Source organism: Balaenoptera acutorostrata, chromosome 19 (assembly GCF_949987535.1).
Source record: "Balaenoptera acutorostrata chromosome 19, mBalAcu1.1, whole genome shotgun sequence".
Lineage (NCBI taxonomy): Eukaryota > Metazoa > Chordata > Mammalia > Artiodactyla > Balaenopteridae > Balaenoptera > Balaenoptera acutorostrata.
In genome coordinates this window covers 35,798,071-35,814,463 of record NC_080082.1, presented here as the reverse complement: position 1 = coordinate 35,814,463, position 16,393 = coordinate 35,798,071, and the positions used below count along the sequence as shown (strand labels likewise).

The following is a 16,393-nucleotide window of genomic DNA, read 5'->3' as shown; positions in this document are numbered from 1 at the left end:
GCCTCGTTTTTGCCTCATCATTTATCTTAAAGAAAGTGAATAATGCCTAATATTGATAAGAAATAGCAGTATATTATTTATAATTATTTAAGTAAACATCAGAACAAATAGCTAAAAACAATGAGAAGTAGTTACTTTCAGGAAGCTGGGGTGGGGTAGAAGCAAAGGGACTGCTATTCTTAATAAAAACTCTCAGTAGTACTTGATTTGTTTTAACCATGTGCATATATTATTTTATTACATTCCCTACTTCCTAATTTTTTTTTAAAATTTATTTTTATTTATTTATTTTTGGCTGTGTTGGGTTTTCGTTGCTGCGCGCTGGCTTTCTCTAGTTGCAGTGCGCTGGCTTTCTCTAGTTGCAGTGAGCAGGGGCTACTCCTCGTTGCCATGCGCGGGCTTCTCACTGCGGTGGCTTCTCTTGTTGCGGAGCACAGGCTCTAGGTGCGCGGGCTTCAGCAGTTGTGGCGTGCAGGCTTCATCAGTTGTGGCTCACAGGCTCTAGAGTGCAGGCTCAGTAGTTGTGGCACACGGGCTTAGTTACTCCGCGGCATGTGGGATCTTCCCAGACCAAGGCCTGAACCCGTATCCCCTGCAATGGCAGGTGGATTCTTAACCTCTGCGCCACCAGGGAAGCCCCCCTACTTCCTAATTTTAATAAAAAAGTTTAAAAGTGGATGCATAACATGCTGTGATGCTGTATGACAAGATTATAGAGGGCCTCAGGAGAGCTCCTATTGTGTAAGCACTAGGAAGACTGGCAGAGAAATGCCCAATACAAGCACAGCTGTCTGACATTATCCCCCAAATAACCAAAACTATTAATGCAAGATTAACTGCATAGGTTTGAGGAAGAGCTGTGCTAGGAGCTTGTTATAGCTTCACATATCCAAAACTCCTTTTTGTTTGTGTGTGCCCTAACAGGAATGAGTAATTATCCCTTGAGATTCAGATTCAATTTTTTCATTAACAATTTACTCTTGGGAAATTACTAATAGCAACAATTGATTTCTATACTCCAGTTTAGGAGTGAGCAATAAAGTATACAGGCATACAGTGTTACTGCATTCTAGATGTCTGGCCATCAGTTGTATTGGTAAGAAAGATTCTGTGGATCTAAGTAGTCATCATTTGCATTTGGCTGTATTTGGTACCTGAACATTTGAATGTTAGTCAAAAATTGTTTCCCCTCCATCCTGCAGCATTCATGTATTGTTTTACTTTACTCAGGATTTTAAGAAAAAAGCGGGGGAGAAGCATATAATATATACAACAGTAACTTCCCTTTCGTATGGCAAAATGAATTTGTTATTCTACTTTCTACAAATTCAGCTCTTCTCAACTATATAACAATTCACGAATCAGAAAGAAGCTCCTGGCAGCCCCTGCCATTCAGAACATAGCTAAAACCAGAAAGGATCAAAGTGGCTATTCAAGAGTCGCAGGTTTGACCTGGGGAAAGGGCTCTTGGCACCACTCTTCACTATCTACCACCTCCTATTTATGGGCACACACTTGAGGGACTTTATCAGCTTGTCTCCCAGATCACATATGGTTTGAAGCAGCTGAATGCAAGTATAAAAGGAACAGCATAGGGTGCTACCTGCAGAGCACGCAACAGCAAATGATAATTGACAGCACAGGTGCAAAAATAAGGAAGACATAATGGTTAAAAAACATAGCAACTTGAGATCATCTATCATGAGTGTAGAACTGACACACTCTGGCAGCTGCCGGGAGCATAGCTGCACCCTGGCACAAATGTAACAGAAGATACTCAAGTCGACCACAAATCAAGGAGGAAGGAGAAACTACACAGGCAAGGAGGCTCTTAATACATTACAGATAGATTTCTAAAACTGTTCGGACCAGTAGTTCTCTACTTTGGCTGCACACTTCAGGATTCTAAAGATTTCTTATAACTTAAGATACTCTTGCATAAATGGTGGTATATGTTATCTCTAAGAGAAAAGAAAGTAGGAGGATTAATATGATTTTTAGACTTTGACATATGAGTCCTACAGAACGTATATAAATTAGAAGCACCATAGTGCCTTAGATAAAACAAACTTTTAATATCATTACCTACATATCTGTAACAGGTCCATTTTAACCTGTTAAGATAACATGTCTCTATCTGGTCACCTACATTAATAATATTGCTATAAAATTAAAATAACCATTTTAGTCATTTTTCCAATGCATTGCCAACATTTGCTTTCTGTTCCATCTTCCTCCTCAATCTTATTTCCAAAATGCCGACCAAGTTCCTCCCCAGGAGGAGCGCCCTAACTGCTCCACAGGGACTTCCCTGCATGCTCACTCTGAGTCTACTTCTGGAGACAGACCAGGGGCCACACTCTACCCTAGACCTCATCCCCATTACATCTGTAAATCTCTGAAATTCTACAGCTTCCAAAACTTTCAGCTCTCCTGAGCAATTTATCTTCACTCTTACCCAAATAATGTCTTCAGATCCCCAACCTCATTTCTGTCAATTTTCTCACTCTTAGTAAAAGATGTTATTTTACCAGAGCCTGGAGGCCAACAGATATGAATTCCTTTGACTGCCTCTCTGTTTTCATCTAAAAATTCTACCTTTCACAAATTCTTTCTCCTTCCTTCTGCTTCAAAGCCATGCCATTTTCCCAGACCTTGATTCATCACTCCCCCTTTACCCACCTACCCCTGCCCCTCTGTCTACAAACATGCATGAGTCTTCCTGAGCCTACAGAACACTTCCTTCAGCCCAACTGCCTATGCATGGAAACACTCGGTCTTTTCATCTTCACACTTTTTGAAAAAGTAGCCTAAACCCCTTTCCCTGTCAACCCCTTGAAATCTGGATTCTGCCCCCATTCAAGCTGAAACCACTTTCCTGAATGACAACTAATGCCAAACCCAAAGGCCCTTTTCTCTGTACTCTCCTACTTGGGGTCTCTACTTACTTGGTAGGTAGCACGATATCTACCGTTGACCAACTTCTTGACAAGTTCTTTCCCCTCCACACTTCTGAGATACCACTAGCTGTCTTTACTTCCTATCTTTCTGACTATCTTCCCAAATCCTTTGCTGCCTTTTCCTACTGTACATTAAATGTAGATATTCCGTGAGGTTCTGTCTTGGTCCTCTCCCTCAATTATACTCTAATAGGCTTTTCAAGTTCCAACCGTAACTTTTATTTCTCTGATGGTAACTCCAAATGTCCACCGCTAGCCTTTAATACTGTTAGGCTGCAGACTATCCCCTGGGCATTTCTACCTATCCCACAAGTGCCTCAAACTTTACAGGTCTGAATCAGAGCTCTCAGCTCTTCCTCCACTCCATCTTTGGTCCAAGTTCCTTTCTATGAAACGCAGATGCCTAGATTCAAAGCTTTCTTTCCTCTTCCTTCACTTGTAATCCTTCACAAATCTAGTTGCATGTGAACACTACAACCAACACTAACCTCTTCTTTCTGTTGCCAGTCTTGTCTCACTCCACTGCCTTGTAACAGTATAAAAGCTATGCCTGAAAACACACCCTTACTCAAATACTTTCTAAAGCTCCTCACTGCAAAGGATTAATGTTCAAGATCCTCAGAATTATACTCAAAGTCTTTGTTGGTTTGGACTTCAGCATGTTTTCTTATTTTTGGAGCCTAATTTAACCCTTCCTTCAAGAATTGGCAAAAATGGGGTGGGAGGATGTTAATCTGTTTTCTACACACAACGGTATCTTATTATTTAAACAACAGCGTTTATCATAACTCTACTAGACAGTGTGGGTACTGGCCTTGGTTTTAACCAGAGGTGTTTCTGCTCTTCCTGGGGGCACTAGCAATGTCAGGACACAATTCTGGTTGTCACAACTGAAGAGGTACATTACAGCCCCCTACAACCAAAGTATTAGCTGACCAAAATGTCAATAGTGCCACTGTTGAGAAAACCTGAATCAATCAATAAATGTCTAACAAATACATGTCAAAACAGGAATTAGGAAGTTTGGGAACACAGGCTGACATCCAGCCTAGTAGTATCAATGATGTGCGTAACATTGTTTAAGAGAGAGTGTGGCCAAATGACAAAAAAGCTGGGGAGGGTGTTCATTTTAATAGACTGCATAACATTAAGAAAAATTATCAAACACGTCTAAATATGGCAAAAGGATGGCCTCTCACTCACAACGGAGCACTCTCTTTCGCCCACCCAAAGATGATGTACTTCTCTGGGAAATGCACCTTTGTCTTACACACCATTTATTATTGATTAGAGCCTGGACTGTGATGCTACCTGTCAAAATGTAGATTTCTATCCAGCAGAGGTGCCAATTATCTCCATCTGGTAGAAACGATACCCCAATGGTTATAACTTCACTGCTTTGTAAGATATTAGCCAGTTTATATCTATAAGTAATTTTATTCCATCATTCCTTTTTTTTTTTTTTTTTTGGTGCAGATACTCAGAGCCTCAAATACTCAGATCCCCAAAAGCTCTTTGAAACACCTTTCCGTTCCTGTTGGTTCCCTCACTTATGAGATACCTGACTGCCTGAAAGTCATGTTTATAACTTTAAAAATAAATTTTCACTTTGGCAGTCTTGTAGGACCAATGGAGATGTCCAAGTGAGCTCACCTGCTTGGAGCTATTAAACTGAGTGGCCCAAGAAGGGTACCTCATTGGCTCTGGGAGCCCAAGCTTACCTAATTTTGGCTCCTAGAGTGAATCCCAAGCAGGAAGTGAATTTTACTAGTGCTGTTACCCTGTTGTTCTTTTCCCTTCTGATTTTGTGTTTTCACTTTATGGTTCTTCGCCACATGTCCGTTTCCACACTGCCTCAGGGACCAAGTGGCTACAGACTACCAGGTCAGTCTCACACATGAATCTAGTCTGCAGGAATCTGAGTTTTACAGTCTGACCATGTGGCGATCTGTCACCAGATAACAGGGATCCACTTTCTGTGGCACGAGAGACTACAGGAAAATCTGGTTTTAGTCTTTTCTGTTCTTCTGTTTGTGCAAGAACATGTCTCAGGACTACTGACAGAAGAAGAGCCCTTATGAAATCTGGGCCAGTTTTGTGTTTTTGGATTACTTTCGACCTGTGGCTACAATTAGGGAACCAAAGCTGAAAGCTCTCTGTGTTTGTCTCTATAAATGAGAAAAAGCCTTTACTTCTTCATGGTGTGAATGTGAAATATATTCCTATCTCCAGGGGTTATTAATAAACTAGATAATAAAGTTTCTTAAAGAATTTCTGTTCGTATTGGTTTATAGAGAACAAGCTTTTACATAAATCTATATTTCTAGAACTCCTAGAAAATAAAGAAACTAAACATCCAAACTTATAATGTGTTAGCTTTTTAAGGACAAAAGAGAAACAATGCAAAATGCACAGAAGCTGAAACTTCAAAGGCAGCTGTATTTATAATCCAAATTCATGTAATAAAAATAATCCTTAGGGAATTCCCTGGCGGTCCAGTGGTTAGGAAGCGGCGCATTCACTGCTGTGGCCCAGGTTCAATCCCTGGTCCCCTGGTTGGGGAACTAAGATCCTGCAGGCCGCAAGACATGGCAAAAAAAAAAAAAAAAAAAAAAAAAAAATCCTTGGACAAATCAATCTGACTTGATAATTTTAATGCTAATTTAAAAACAGATGGCCTTTCTGTGATTTTATCAGTGCAGAGTACAATGCATCATAAGATTTTTTTAACTCAAGAGTTTTCTTTCATGAAGAGCCTGATTATGAAAAATGAAAATTTATACATTAAACTAAATTGAATTATAACACTGCTACATTTTTTGATATCAGAAGTTATGTTGCTCAGTAGTTGTCAGCTTAAGCATTATTTCCAACATCCTTAGTTAACTTTAAGACCTTGGTTGGACCAACAGTAAATGGTTAACTAATGGACACTCTTTGGATACATGGCTAATTTCCAAGTGAGAGACGCCAAGCATAAACCCACACATTACACATGTTTTCTTTTTAGTATAACCACAATGTCATTATTGCACCCAAGAAAATGAACAATAATTCCTTAGTATCATCTAATACTCAGTCTGTATTTAATGTCTTTTTCCAGTTGCTCTGTTCTAATTAATCTGATTTTTTTCCCACCATAATTACACAATTCTTGCCTTGCTTAGTATGTCACATATAGAATTAGTATGCACTCTTTTGTGTATGGCTTTTTTCACTTGGCATACTATTTTTGAGATTCATCCACATTACTTCATGTCTCAGTAATTTGTTCTTTTCTATTGCTATGTAGTATACCACTCTGAATGTCTTTTACACCTAAACTATCTTTGATGTTTCACAAAGGTCCCCAGGCAATCAATCACAAACCTAAACTATCTTTGATGTTTCACAAAGGTCCCCAGGCAATCACAAAGATTTGTCTTTCACCTTGTAAGGATGTTAAAACTATTAATTTCATTGGGTTACTCTGAATTTCTTAAATCGCAAACACTTATTAACTGTGTCAAATCAAAAGGGAAGCTTGGTCTACTTCTACTGAGTCTCTTTACTTTTCATGGCAATGTAGTTACTTGCACAGGATCATTAAGAATCTGTCCTCCCTTTTACTAGGACAAAATTAGACAAATTCATTGTGCACACAGACCATAATTAGAATGTCATATTTAAGAATAAATCTCACTTAATCAGGTATGGCAAGGTTACTATTAAAAAACAAGGATTGTAGTTCATGTATGGAACGAACTCAGGATACTGCTCTGGTACCTACTCTGTGGCATGCAGTACAAAGAAAGTCCCTTCCTGGCAGGTGAGAAATTTTAGCATATTTTGGGAATCTTGAGGCGAGAAGAATTCATCCAAATGTATAAATGCTGCAGGTGAAATATTAGAGATGATTTTCTTGATTTTTTTGTGAGATTTGTTTCCTAGCTTTAAAATAGAAGAGACAAAAGAGGCAACTAAAAACAAAAACAAATGAAAACCACCCAGCTACTGAAAAGGTAACCTAAGGTTCCTTATGAAATTTCCAGAGAGGATAATTCTCTAGTCTTAGTAATTGCTAATACCTCCTGCCATACTCTATATACAATCAGGCTAGTCTACAGGCATGTGTGTGTGTGTGTGTGTGTGTGTGTGTGTGTGTGTGTGTGTGATCAAGAGTAATCCTTGAGGCTATTTATAACTACAAGGGCACAATTAACACAAATTACAGAAACTCTGGAAGGAAGGTAAAAGAATAGCTGCATGCTCTCTCAGCGTCATACTAGAGAACTGTCTAGCAGGCCTGACCAAGGATTATCTCATAGCTAGGGCAGCACTGTCCAATAGAACCTTCTGTAATGACATATGTTCTATATCTGCACTGTCCAAATTGGTATCCAATAGCTACATATGGCCACTGAGCACGTGAAATACAACTGAGGAAATGAATATTTAATTTCATTGAATTTTTTTTTTTTTTAAAGGATTTTCTTATTTATTTATTTATTTATTTATTTATTTTTGGCTGTGTTGGGTCTTCGGTTCGTGCGAGGGCTTTCTCCAGTTGCGGCAAGCGGGGGCCACTCTTCATCGCGGTGCGGGGACCGCTCTTCATCGCGGTGCGCGGGCCTTTCTCTATCGCGGCCCCTCCCGTCGCGGGGCACAGGCTCCAGACGCGCAGGCTCAGCAATTGTGGCTCACGGGCCCAGCTGCTCCGTGGCATGTGGGATCTTCCCAGACCAGGGCTCGAACCCGTGTCCCCTGCATTAGCAGGCAGATTCTCAACCACTGCGCCACCAGGGAAGCCCTAATTTCATTGAATTTTAATTAAACAGCCACACGTGGTAGTGGCAACACACTGGACAGTGTAAATCCAGCCTTCAAACTATTTTTGTACGGGCCCTAAGAATTGTTTTTACCTTTTAAAAGGTTGTAAAAAGCAAAAACAAAGAAGAATATGAGACAGAGACCCTGTATGGTTCATAAAGTCTGAAAATATTTATCACCTGGCGCTTTACAGAAAAAGTTCGCCCATGTTTGTATGCTCTAGGAGAATGTGTTTTTTGCTTGACATACTATCTATATTGAAAAAGGCCCAGAATCTGTGAAATTACACATTTAACTTGCATATTTTTGTCCAGTAAAGACACAGATGGTTTCTGTGATAACCCCCTAAATTACTGTTTCATTATCCTGGAGGACATGAACAAGTTTTGTATCCAATCTAGCAGTCTTATTTCAACATTCTTTTTCAGTACCTATATTCGTTTCCTGTAATGTTCCTTGAACCAGTTTTCCTATCCAGCTAGTTCCCTCAAAAATGAGTTATAAATAAATGCTTGATATGTGCTCACCTTGTATCTTTAGGAATTACATTTTAATTTAAAAAACAAACACAAATAAAGTGCTCATTTAAAAAATTCCTATTTACAAAAACAAAACTAAAAAAATGGTGAGGATTCAAGGCATATTTTGAGAAGTAGATAATATGATGTGGCAGTCGTTCCTATTGTCTACCAATATCCATGCTCTGCTTCTTTAACAAACAGAACCCAGATTTTGTTCAGGGCAGCAATGTATCTAGTTAAAACTGAACATTTCCTAGCTCTCTTTCCTGCAAGTATTGGCCATATGACATAGTTCTGGCCAAAAAGAGATAAGGAAAAGTCTGCTGGGATGTTGTAGAAAAGTGTTGTGGCTTCTTCCTTCCTTCTTGAAATAGAGACTTGATAGCTGGAGCTGCAGTAGGTATTCTGTGACCATGAGGGAAAGGCCAAAAGAACTGCAGAGACCTTCACCCTGACAGCTGCTAACCACTACTCAGCCTTGGACTGTTGTTTATCTTAAGACTTTTTATTGAGTGAAAGAAAACTAAACCATTTTGTATAATTTCTCTTACTGCAGCCAAATCCTGATCTATCTCTCAGCCTAACTGTTAGAGATATATCATCTGCATTAACCTATTATAACAAAGTAATGACTTTATTATCTTAATTTTAAAAATACCAGGGTTAATAATGAAACATATTGTGAAATAAACATGTAGGTTCAAGAATGGATAAAGATCCCAGATGACTGGTAGATAGGGATTTTCGATGAAAAGGTGTCATAATCAAAACTGACTTTTACATAGAAAATTCAGATGTGAATCCACACAGTTCTTATTCATCAGTTAAAGTAAGTAATTCTGTCAGCACTAAGACTGAACAAAACTTTCTCTGAGTTCAAAGGAACCTCTTAAATTAACAATTAAAAGAAATAATTCAGTTTCTTTAAACAAAAGGATTTTCCTATGTTGTTTCCATATGACATAACTTATTTTTATAAAAAACAGTTCTTTAATTAATTACTGTAAGGATTTCCCCCCTATAATTTTGTTTCTGAAATGCAAGACTTCTAACTTCATACAATTATATTAATTTAGTAAAAAGTCAACACAGAACAAGATGTTGTCCCTGATTTAATTAAAACCCTGTAATACTAGCTGGCAAACAAATAGGGAAGAGGAAACTACAGTCATGAGCAATCACTTTGACCCTAGTACAATCAGCGTGAGTACCCCTTATTTCAACATTCTGGTATAACCCCAAAATATTAACCATAAAAAGACTGAACAAACTTCTGTTTCTTAAGAAGATAATTTTCACAACCATGGTGAGTTAAAAACTATCATTCTAGAAAAAGCAAAAGGGCCTCCAACCTCCTTTCTGGTAAAATCAAAACAAAAAACTCTGTCACTACCCAGTATTACATCTATAAATTATTTCCTCCATGAACAAATCTACTGTTCAAGAATTCATTCATGAAACCAGGTACCAAGTTCTTCTAACGGAAAAGGAAATAAAACAATATAGGGTCCAGCTTAACCTTCTGAAGCCAATGAAGTAACAGGCCACTTCTACTGGAATTGTGTTTTCTTTACCCTTATCTTTCTCCTCTCTTACTCCACAAATATGCAAGCAAAAACTCAGGTAAAGGACAATCATCAACTCTTCATAAGACCCTCTCTTCTTTTCCTCTCAAATTAAAAGCAGACTGGATGTTAGTCTACCTTACCACAGTTTCTCAGGTGTATTGTAATTTCAATGTTTAAGACTGATGAGTCCTCCAAATTACTCTCCTTATAAGTCCTCCAGATTGGTGTTCTTGGTAGGTCACTGGCTATGCTTCACGGTGGCTATTCACTGCCATGAAGTAATGCCTGAAATAACACCACCTGATGGGCAGCTGTAGGTAGCAAATTCAGTATCCTAAAGGTTCAGGGAGAAACCATGCAACAAGTAGCCATGCTGTTTACTTCCAATTACTCTTTTGTTTGTTAACCTCCAGGACAGGCTCCTGGCTCACCAACTAACTCTAGCACCCAATTCCCTACTATGGACCTCTATGATCTCAGCACTGCATTATCTCTAGATGCCTCACACGTCCATCCTTTAGGCTCTCACTTCTCTAAGTTAAAAGGAACGCTTCCACTTCACCCGTGACCACTGAGGTACCACCCCTTGGTTCTCAGAATTCCTCCAGATCCAAGATTCTGATCTATGAAATGCCTAACTACCACCTCTAGAATTCTCCAACACTTACTGAAACTGTCCTCTGCCTGCATGATTCCCTGAGTCTAGGAGGGGACACGGTCTAAGGTCCTGTCTCTTCCTTTATTCTTATAGTTCATTATGCCCTTCTGCCTTCACCTGCCTCCTCTCCCGTCTGAACCTCTCAAGCTATTAGTTCACTAACAGTAGAAGGTAAGTCTTGCATATTTTTGGACTGTCCTAGCCCAAATAAGGCTGACCATTCAGAAACAGTTCCTGGGCCCCGTTTTGCCTTGCTTAATTGCACCTCAGATTTCTTTAGTCTTTATGTGCTGGCTTCACCAACATCCTGAGTGGGGGAAATCATCACCTACTTGAGAATTTCTGGATCACGTGATACTATAAATTCAAACCACCTAATCTTCCCTGGCCCTCACTTCAAGTCCACAGTCCTTTTTTGTTTTTTTCTAATGCACTTCCAACAGTTCCACTGTATCTGTGTTGACATATTGCACTGTCTTCAAGTTCTCACCCTCCCTTTCTGGGCATAAACTGGCATCCCACTTTACTAAGACAGTACCATAGGCCACTAAGGCCTTCAATTACCCTCTTCACCAAATGGGAAAAAAAATGTGTATCCTCACTCATCTTGTCCCCTACTACCTAAAGCAGAGGTCCTAAAAAGGCAGTCCAAAAGCTGAATCTGGTCCACTGCTATGTTTTGTTTAGCATATGTGGTTGCTTTCTATTTTTCTTTTTTTAGAATATGTACTTTAAAAAGAATGTATTAGTGCAAAACTTTTACTGAGATGCAATTCACAGCATACATGGTTTTTAAAACATAAATTAGTTGCCTCTTAAAACAAAACAAAAAAACAAAACAAAACAGATTTCCCATTATGAAATGCAGACTTCTGGCTTCCCTTGGGTGAGAAGATCAGACATCACTAGGCCCATACTGTGTAACCAGCTGATACTGAGCATGGGCATCTGCCCTCTCCCACAGGGCATGAGCACCCTGGTTCACCCGTTCCCTCCGACCAAGCAGCCACTTCCCTATGCAGTCCCCCACCTAGTCCCAGTGGCTCTTGGATCTAAGGGAAGGATCTAACTCTTTCCACTCCCCAGGACTGAGATCTCTTCAGCCTCATCTCTCCTCACCCGTGCCAGACTCCAAGGATCCCACCCCTGCTCTGAATCTTCGATTTCTTTGTGAATGAGGCAGCTCATAGTCAGTGCCTCCACTTCCTCTCTCACATTCAATCCTCAACTTCCTTTGTTTCCATGATGTCTGCCACCTTGGACTTCAGTCCCCTCCCACTGGGCCCCTATGGACAATGTCAGCTTTTGGTTTCCCTCTCACTTTCAGACATTGCTTGTCTAGCCCTTGTAGTAATGTCACATTGCTATAAAAGTTCTAAACACTTATCCCCAATTTCTATACTTATATCATCAGTAGCCAGCAATGGACCTGAGGATGGAGGCATTGAAATGTAAATCTGACAGCGTCACTGGTGTTCTTACAACCTTCCATTACTCTCCGCTGCCTCCCTGCTTGGTAAAATCCATGTTCTTTAGCAGGTCGCACGTGCTCTGTGAGCTGGCACCTTCCCCCATTCCTGTCCTTCACTTGAGGAATCCATGAAAAAACGGGACTACTTCATATCCCTGTGATTTTGCACGTGCTCTTCCTTCTGGAAAACTCTCATTCATCCTCCAGCATCCCGTTGGGCAGAACAACCCTTCCTCTCCTATATTACTTGCACATACTTCAACTCTTAAATGTTGTTTCCAACTCTGTCTCCCCTACTAGGCTGTGGGTTCCTTGAGGTCCAGAGGCAACAGCTAGTGTACTTCCTGGCACAGAAGTGTTTTTTTTAAGCATCGGCTACCCGGTCCCACCAACCTACAGGTCAAACAACGTATCCACCATCCTTCCTGACACCAGGGCTTCAAAGCTCTCCCTCAATCCCTACATCCACTCAGTTGCCAAGTCCCAGTGAAAACCGTGTCACCCCACCCATGTCCAGTTCTAAATTGGAACAATGTTCCTTCCACAGTTGGGTCTGCCTGTCTTCAAATACAGAGTTTCAAGCAAATCCTTCCTCTCCCAAATCCTCACTGACTCCCTACTGATAAGGCCCAGTGGCCTTAGCACAGCATTTGGGTCCCTGGAGGCTTCGTCTCTCACAGGGCAGCAGGACTCTTCCTACCCAGACACTCCATGTTGTTCTGGCTTCCAGGCCCTTGCCTGCAACCACCTCTACCTGGGAATCTTCCCAGATCTTCAAAGCCCAGCTCAAGTACTGCTTCCTCCAACAAATTTCCCCTTTGACAAAAGTGGTCTCAAGAGCATGTGCTTTTTAAAAAAACAAAAACTTCCCAGGACATTGTCACTTTCTACCAGTAGCCCCATCTCACCTCCCTCCAGCTAATGGAGCCCTAACTAACTAAACCTCCACATTCTCCTCCACTCAAGCATTTGCTAAAGGGTAGCGAATTGACATTTTTAAAGGAGGAAAACAACAGGAACCACTTGATGGGACCCACAAAGCTGCTTGGAGACTCCACCAGCTGGTTTTAAAAAGTCCTTACTGTACATCTTCCTTCCCCCAAACCTTCATCTCCTCCACAGCTTAACTTAAAATACTGTAGACGTTGAAGATTGTTCTCCTGTTCTTAATTTGTTTTTTTTTTTTTTAGCCACACTACGGGACATGCGGGATCTTAGTTCCCTGACCAGGGATTGAAGCCGTGCTCCCTGCAGTGGAAGCACAGAGTCCTAACCACTGGACCGCCAGGGAATTTCCTTCTGTTCTTTTTTTTATTTAATTTATTTTTTTTTTTGTCTCTGTTGGGTCTTCGTTGCTGCGTGCGGGCTTTCTCTAGTTGCGGCGAGCGGGGTTTACTCTTTGTTGCAGTGCGCGGGCTTCTCACTGAGGTGGCTTCTATTGTTGCGGAGCACGGGCTCTAGGCGCACGGGCTTTGGTAGTTGTGGCTTGTGGGCTCTAGAGCGCAGGCTCAGTAGTTGTGGTGCACGGGCTTAGTTGCTGCGAGGCACGTGGGATCTTCCCGGACCATGGCTCGAACCCGTGTCCCCTGCATTGGCAGGCGGATTCCTAACCACTGCACCACCTGGGAAGCCCCTTCCCTCTGTTCTTAATTTTTAAAAATCAAGTTAATCGTTTTCTCTTCCTTAAAAGAATGTAAAACAAACTCCAAAATGAATTAACAAGAACAAAAAGCCCTTGAGTATGGCATTCAACTTTTTCCCATAAATCTCAAAGGGGAAAAAAAGGATTTCTTATAAGCGGGAAGGTTGGATTATGAGTAGCACACATCAAAAAGATAAACGGGCAGGTGACACATACTACCAAGATACTGTAAGACACACCTTTTCCAATTAGCTTATGCTGAACTGCATGGCAGGGACAAGCAAGGCAATTGGAGTTGGGAGGGTCCAGCAGGGTTTTTCTGTAGAGCAAAAGAAGCACTTTCCATGCTTGCAGTGAGCCTTGAGTAAAGCTGAACTGGGATCAGGCAGAGTACACAATAAAAGCAGTGAGACTAGTCAGGCTACAGCGGAGATTTAAGCTGAGAGCTGCTCAGGCAGAGAATTAGGAAAATAAAGTGGGGTTGAATAAATAAGTGTTTTGTAAATCAGAAAAGTTTAGAGTGAATGAGATAGGCAACAGGAGGCTCTACTAGATCCCAGAGCAGGAGAATGACTTTTTGTGGGAGGATTAGTCTAATGCAAGTTGTACTGGGGAGGGAGGGAAGGCAATGAAATAAGGGAGAGGGCACATACCAAGAAAGAAGGTCTTAACTGCTGCAAAAATAATGGAAAAGGAAGGAATGAATGCATGTAAGAGACTTTCAGAAGCCATAATAGGACTTAGTCATGTCAAACTTTTTAGCCCTGGGGAGTGGGAAGAAATTGGGTAGCTGGGGAGAAAACAAGGAGGGGACTGGGAAGGAGTTAGACCAGACAACTGGTTCAAAAAATCAAGAACAGGAAAGCAAACTTGATTCAACATCTGCAGTGCTTTAAGTTAAGCTGTGGAGAAGAATCATACAGTTAAGTGTCCTATCTCCTCTAAGCACGTTAAAAGCAAGCATACAGGCTTTTTTTTTAATCTAAGAAAGTCAAGAGTTACAGCTAATCAGATTCTTCAAGGGCACTGTGAAATTTCTGAAGTACGACGCCAAAAATGGATCCCCACCCCCAGTGCTCATCATTTGAGAGATAGGTATCAAGAGCAAGGCCTCTGGAAACAAACTCCCTCGCTCTGAATCCTGGCTCTCCCACTTACTCGATGAGAAAACTTGGAGAAACTTGGCTCCCCGGGAGGGGGAGGATGTACTCTTGCAGTATTTGGGCTTGGGGAGGGAAGGGAGTAGCTGAAGGTGCCCGAAGTAAGTCTAAGTGTGAAATGCTGATTTAGAGAGAAGGTGAGTCACCTCTTCGAAAGTTTCAGTTTCCCCAGCTGTTAAAAACAGGAAGATAATAAAATCTACCTCACCGGATTTTTTAAGGACTGAATTCGATAATCCTTCCGAAGTACTGAACATAACGTCTGATGTGCTACAACCGTTCGATAAATGTTAGTGGTACACAAAATCAATACAAGGAATAATGCTATTTTTAACACTATTATTAACCATCCCTATCTCTTCTTGATATTCTCCGAGTATTGTACTACTGTGATGGTTCTGTCAGATTCTCAGAAGGGTCTGACATCCCCCAGAGGTTCAGAATCCCTGGAGCGGAGACCTGGGAAGAGATAAGTGGCTGAGGCGGTAGGCCAGGAGGCTGCGGGCCCAGCCGGCAGGCCCTGCGCACCAGCCCGCGGGCTTGGTGGGGGGGAAAGATAACAACAGGCAACACTCTCAGCGCGTTCACTCCGTGCCTGCCAGCCACTGCGCTCTGCGCTCTACGCACATCACCTACTCCAATCCTCGCGACAGCCTTCCGAGTCAGCTGCTTTCGTCAGCGCCACTTTACAAATGGGGAAACTGAGGCGCCCGGGATGAAACCGCTAGCCCAAGGTCACATGGCTCTAGAGCGAAGGCTCGGGAGACCGCGCTCTCACCACCGCGCCTGGCTTGGTCCGCGCAGGAAGGGCAGGGAAGAAGGGGGTGGGGACGCCCAGGGACCCCGATCGACAGAAGGCCGCGGGGGCCGGCCCGGGGAAGGCGATCGCGCGGGGGCGGCGGCCGGACTCACCTTGGCACTGTGCACCGCCTCCTGCGCCCCGCGGAGCTGCAGCCAGATGCGCGCAGGGAGCGGTTCCTCAGCCCCGAGCGCGCCGAGCACGGCCAGGCTCACACCGAACAGGCCCTCGATGCGGCCGCGGCTCCGTTCCAGCAGCGCCGCCTTCTCGGCGGGCGCCGTGAACTCGTCCAGTACCGCCCGGGCCGCCATGGCGGGCGCGGCCTCCCGCGGCGGCGCCGGGGTCCGGCTGCGGCGACGCCCCCTCAGCGTGCTGCCCCTGTACCCGAGCCCGTCAGGCGGCGTCGGCCCTCCAGGCCGCCTTGCCCCGGCCCGAGCCCTGCCGCCTGGCCGGAGACCCGGCTACACCATCCCGCCGCGGCAGCCGCAGCTGGGTAACTGCGGGTAAAAAGCCCCTTCGCCGCCGCCGCCACCGCCGCCGCCGCCGCCACCGCGGGCCGGGCCCCGCCGCCGCGCATGCGCCCCGCCCTCCGCCGTCATTGAGAGTCGCCACCCCCTGGGGGAGCACGGAGGCGACGAAAGTGTACGTCACGCACAGTCGCCATATTTGTTGAGGGCCCAACGATGGCTCTGGAGGGGGACCTGGGTGGTCTTTGGTCAGGCCACGACGATTTTGCGTGCCGTGGTGGATGATGAATTTATGGTTTTACAGATGGGGAAATTGAGGCTCCGAGCCAGTAGGCGGG

At 43.0% G+C, this 16,393-nt stretch overlaps 1 protein-coding gene across 1 annotated transcript in view; it reads right to left on the bottom strand.

The window, feature by feature from the left end:
• Positions 1 to 16,149, bottom strand: part of N4BP1 (NEDD4 binding protein 1) — a 44,781-nt gene extending 28,632 nt beyond the window's left edge. The window contains exon 1 of the mRNA XM_057534162.1: positions 15,702 to 16,149. Coding sequence (XP_057390145.1) covers positions 15,702 to 15,899 — 198 coding nt within the window. The 5' untranslated portion in view covers positions 15,900 to 16,149. The remainder of the gene's footprint in view (positions 1 to 15,701) is intronic.
• Between the last annotated feature and the right edge of the window lie 244 nt (positions 16,150 to 16,393).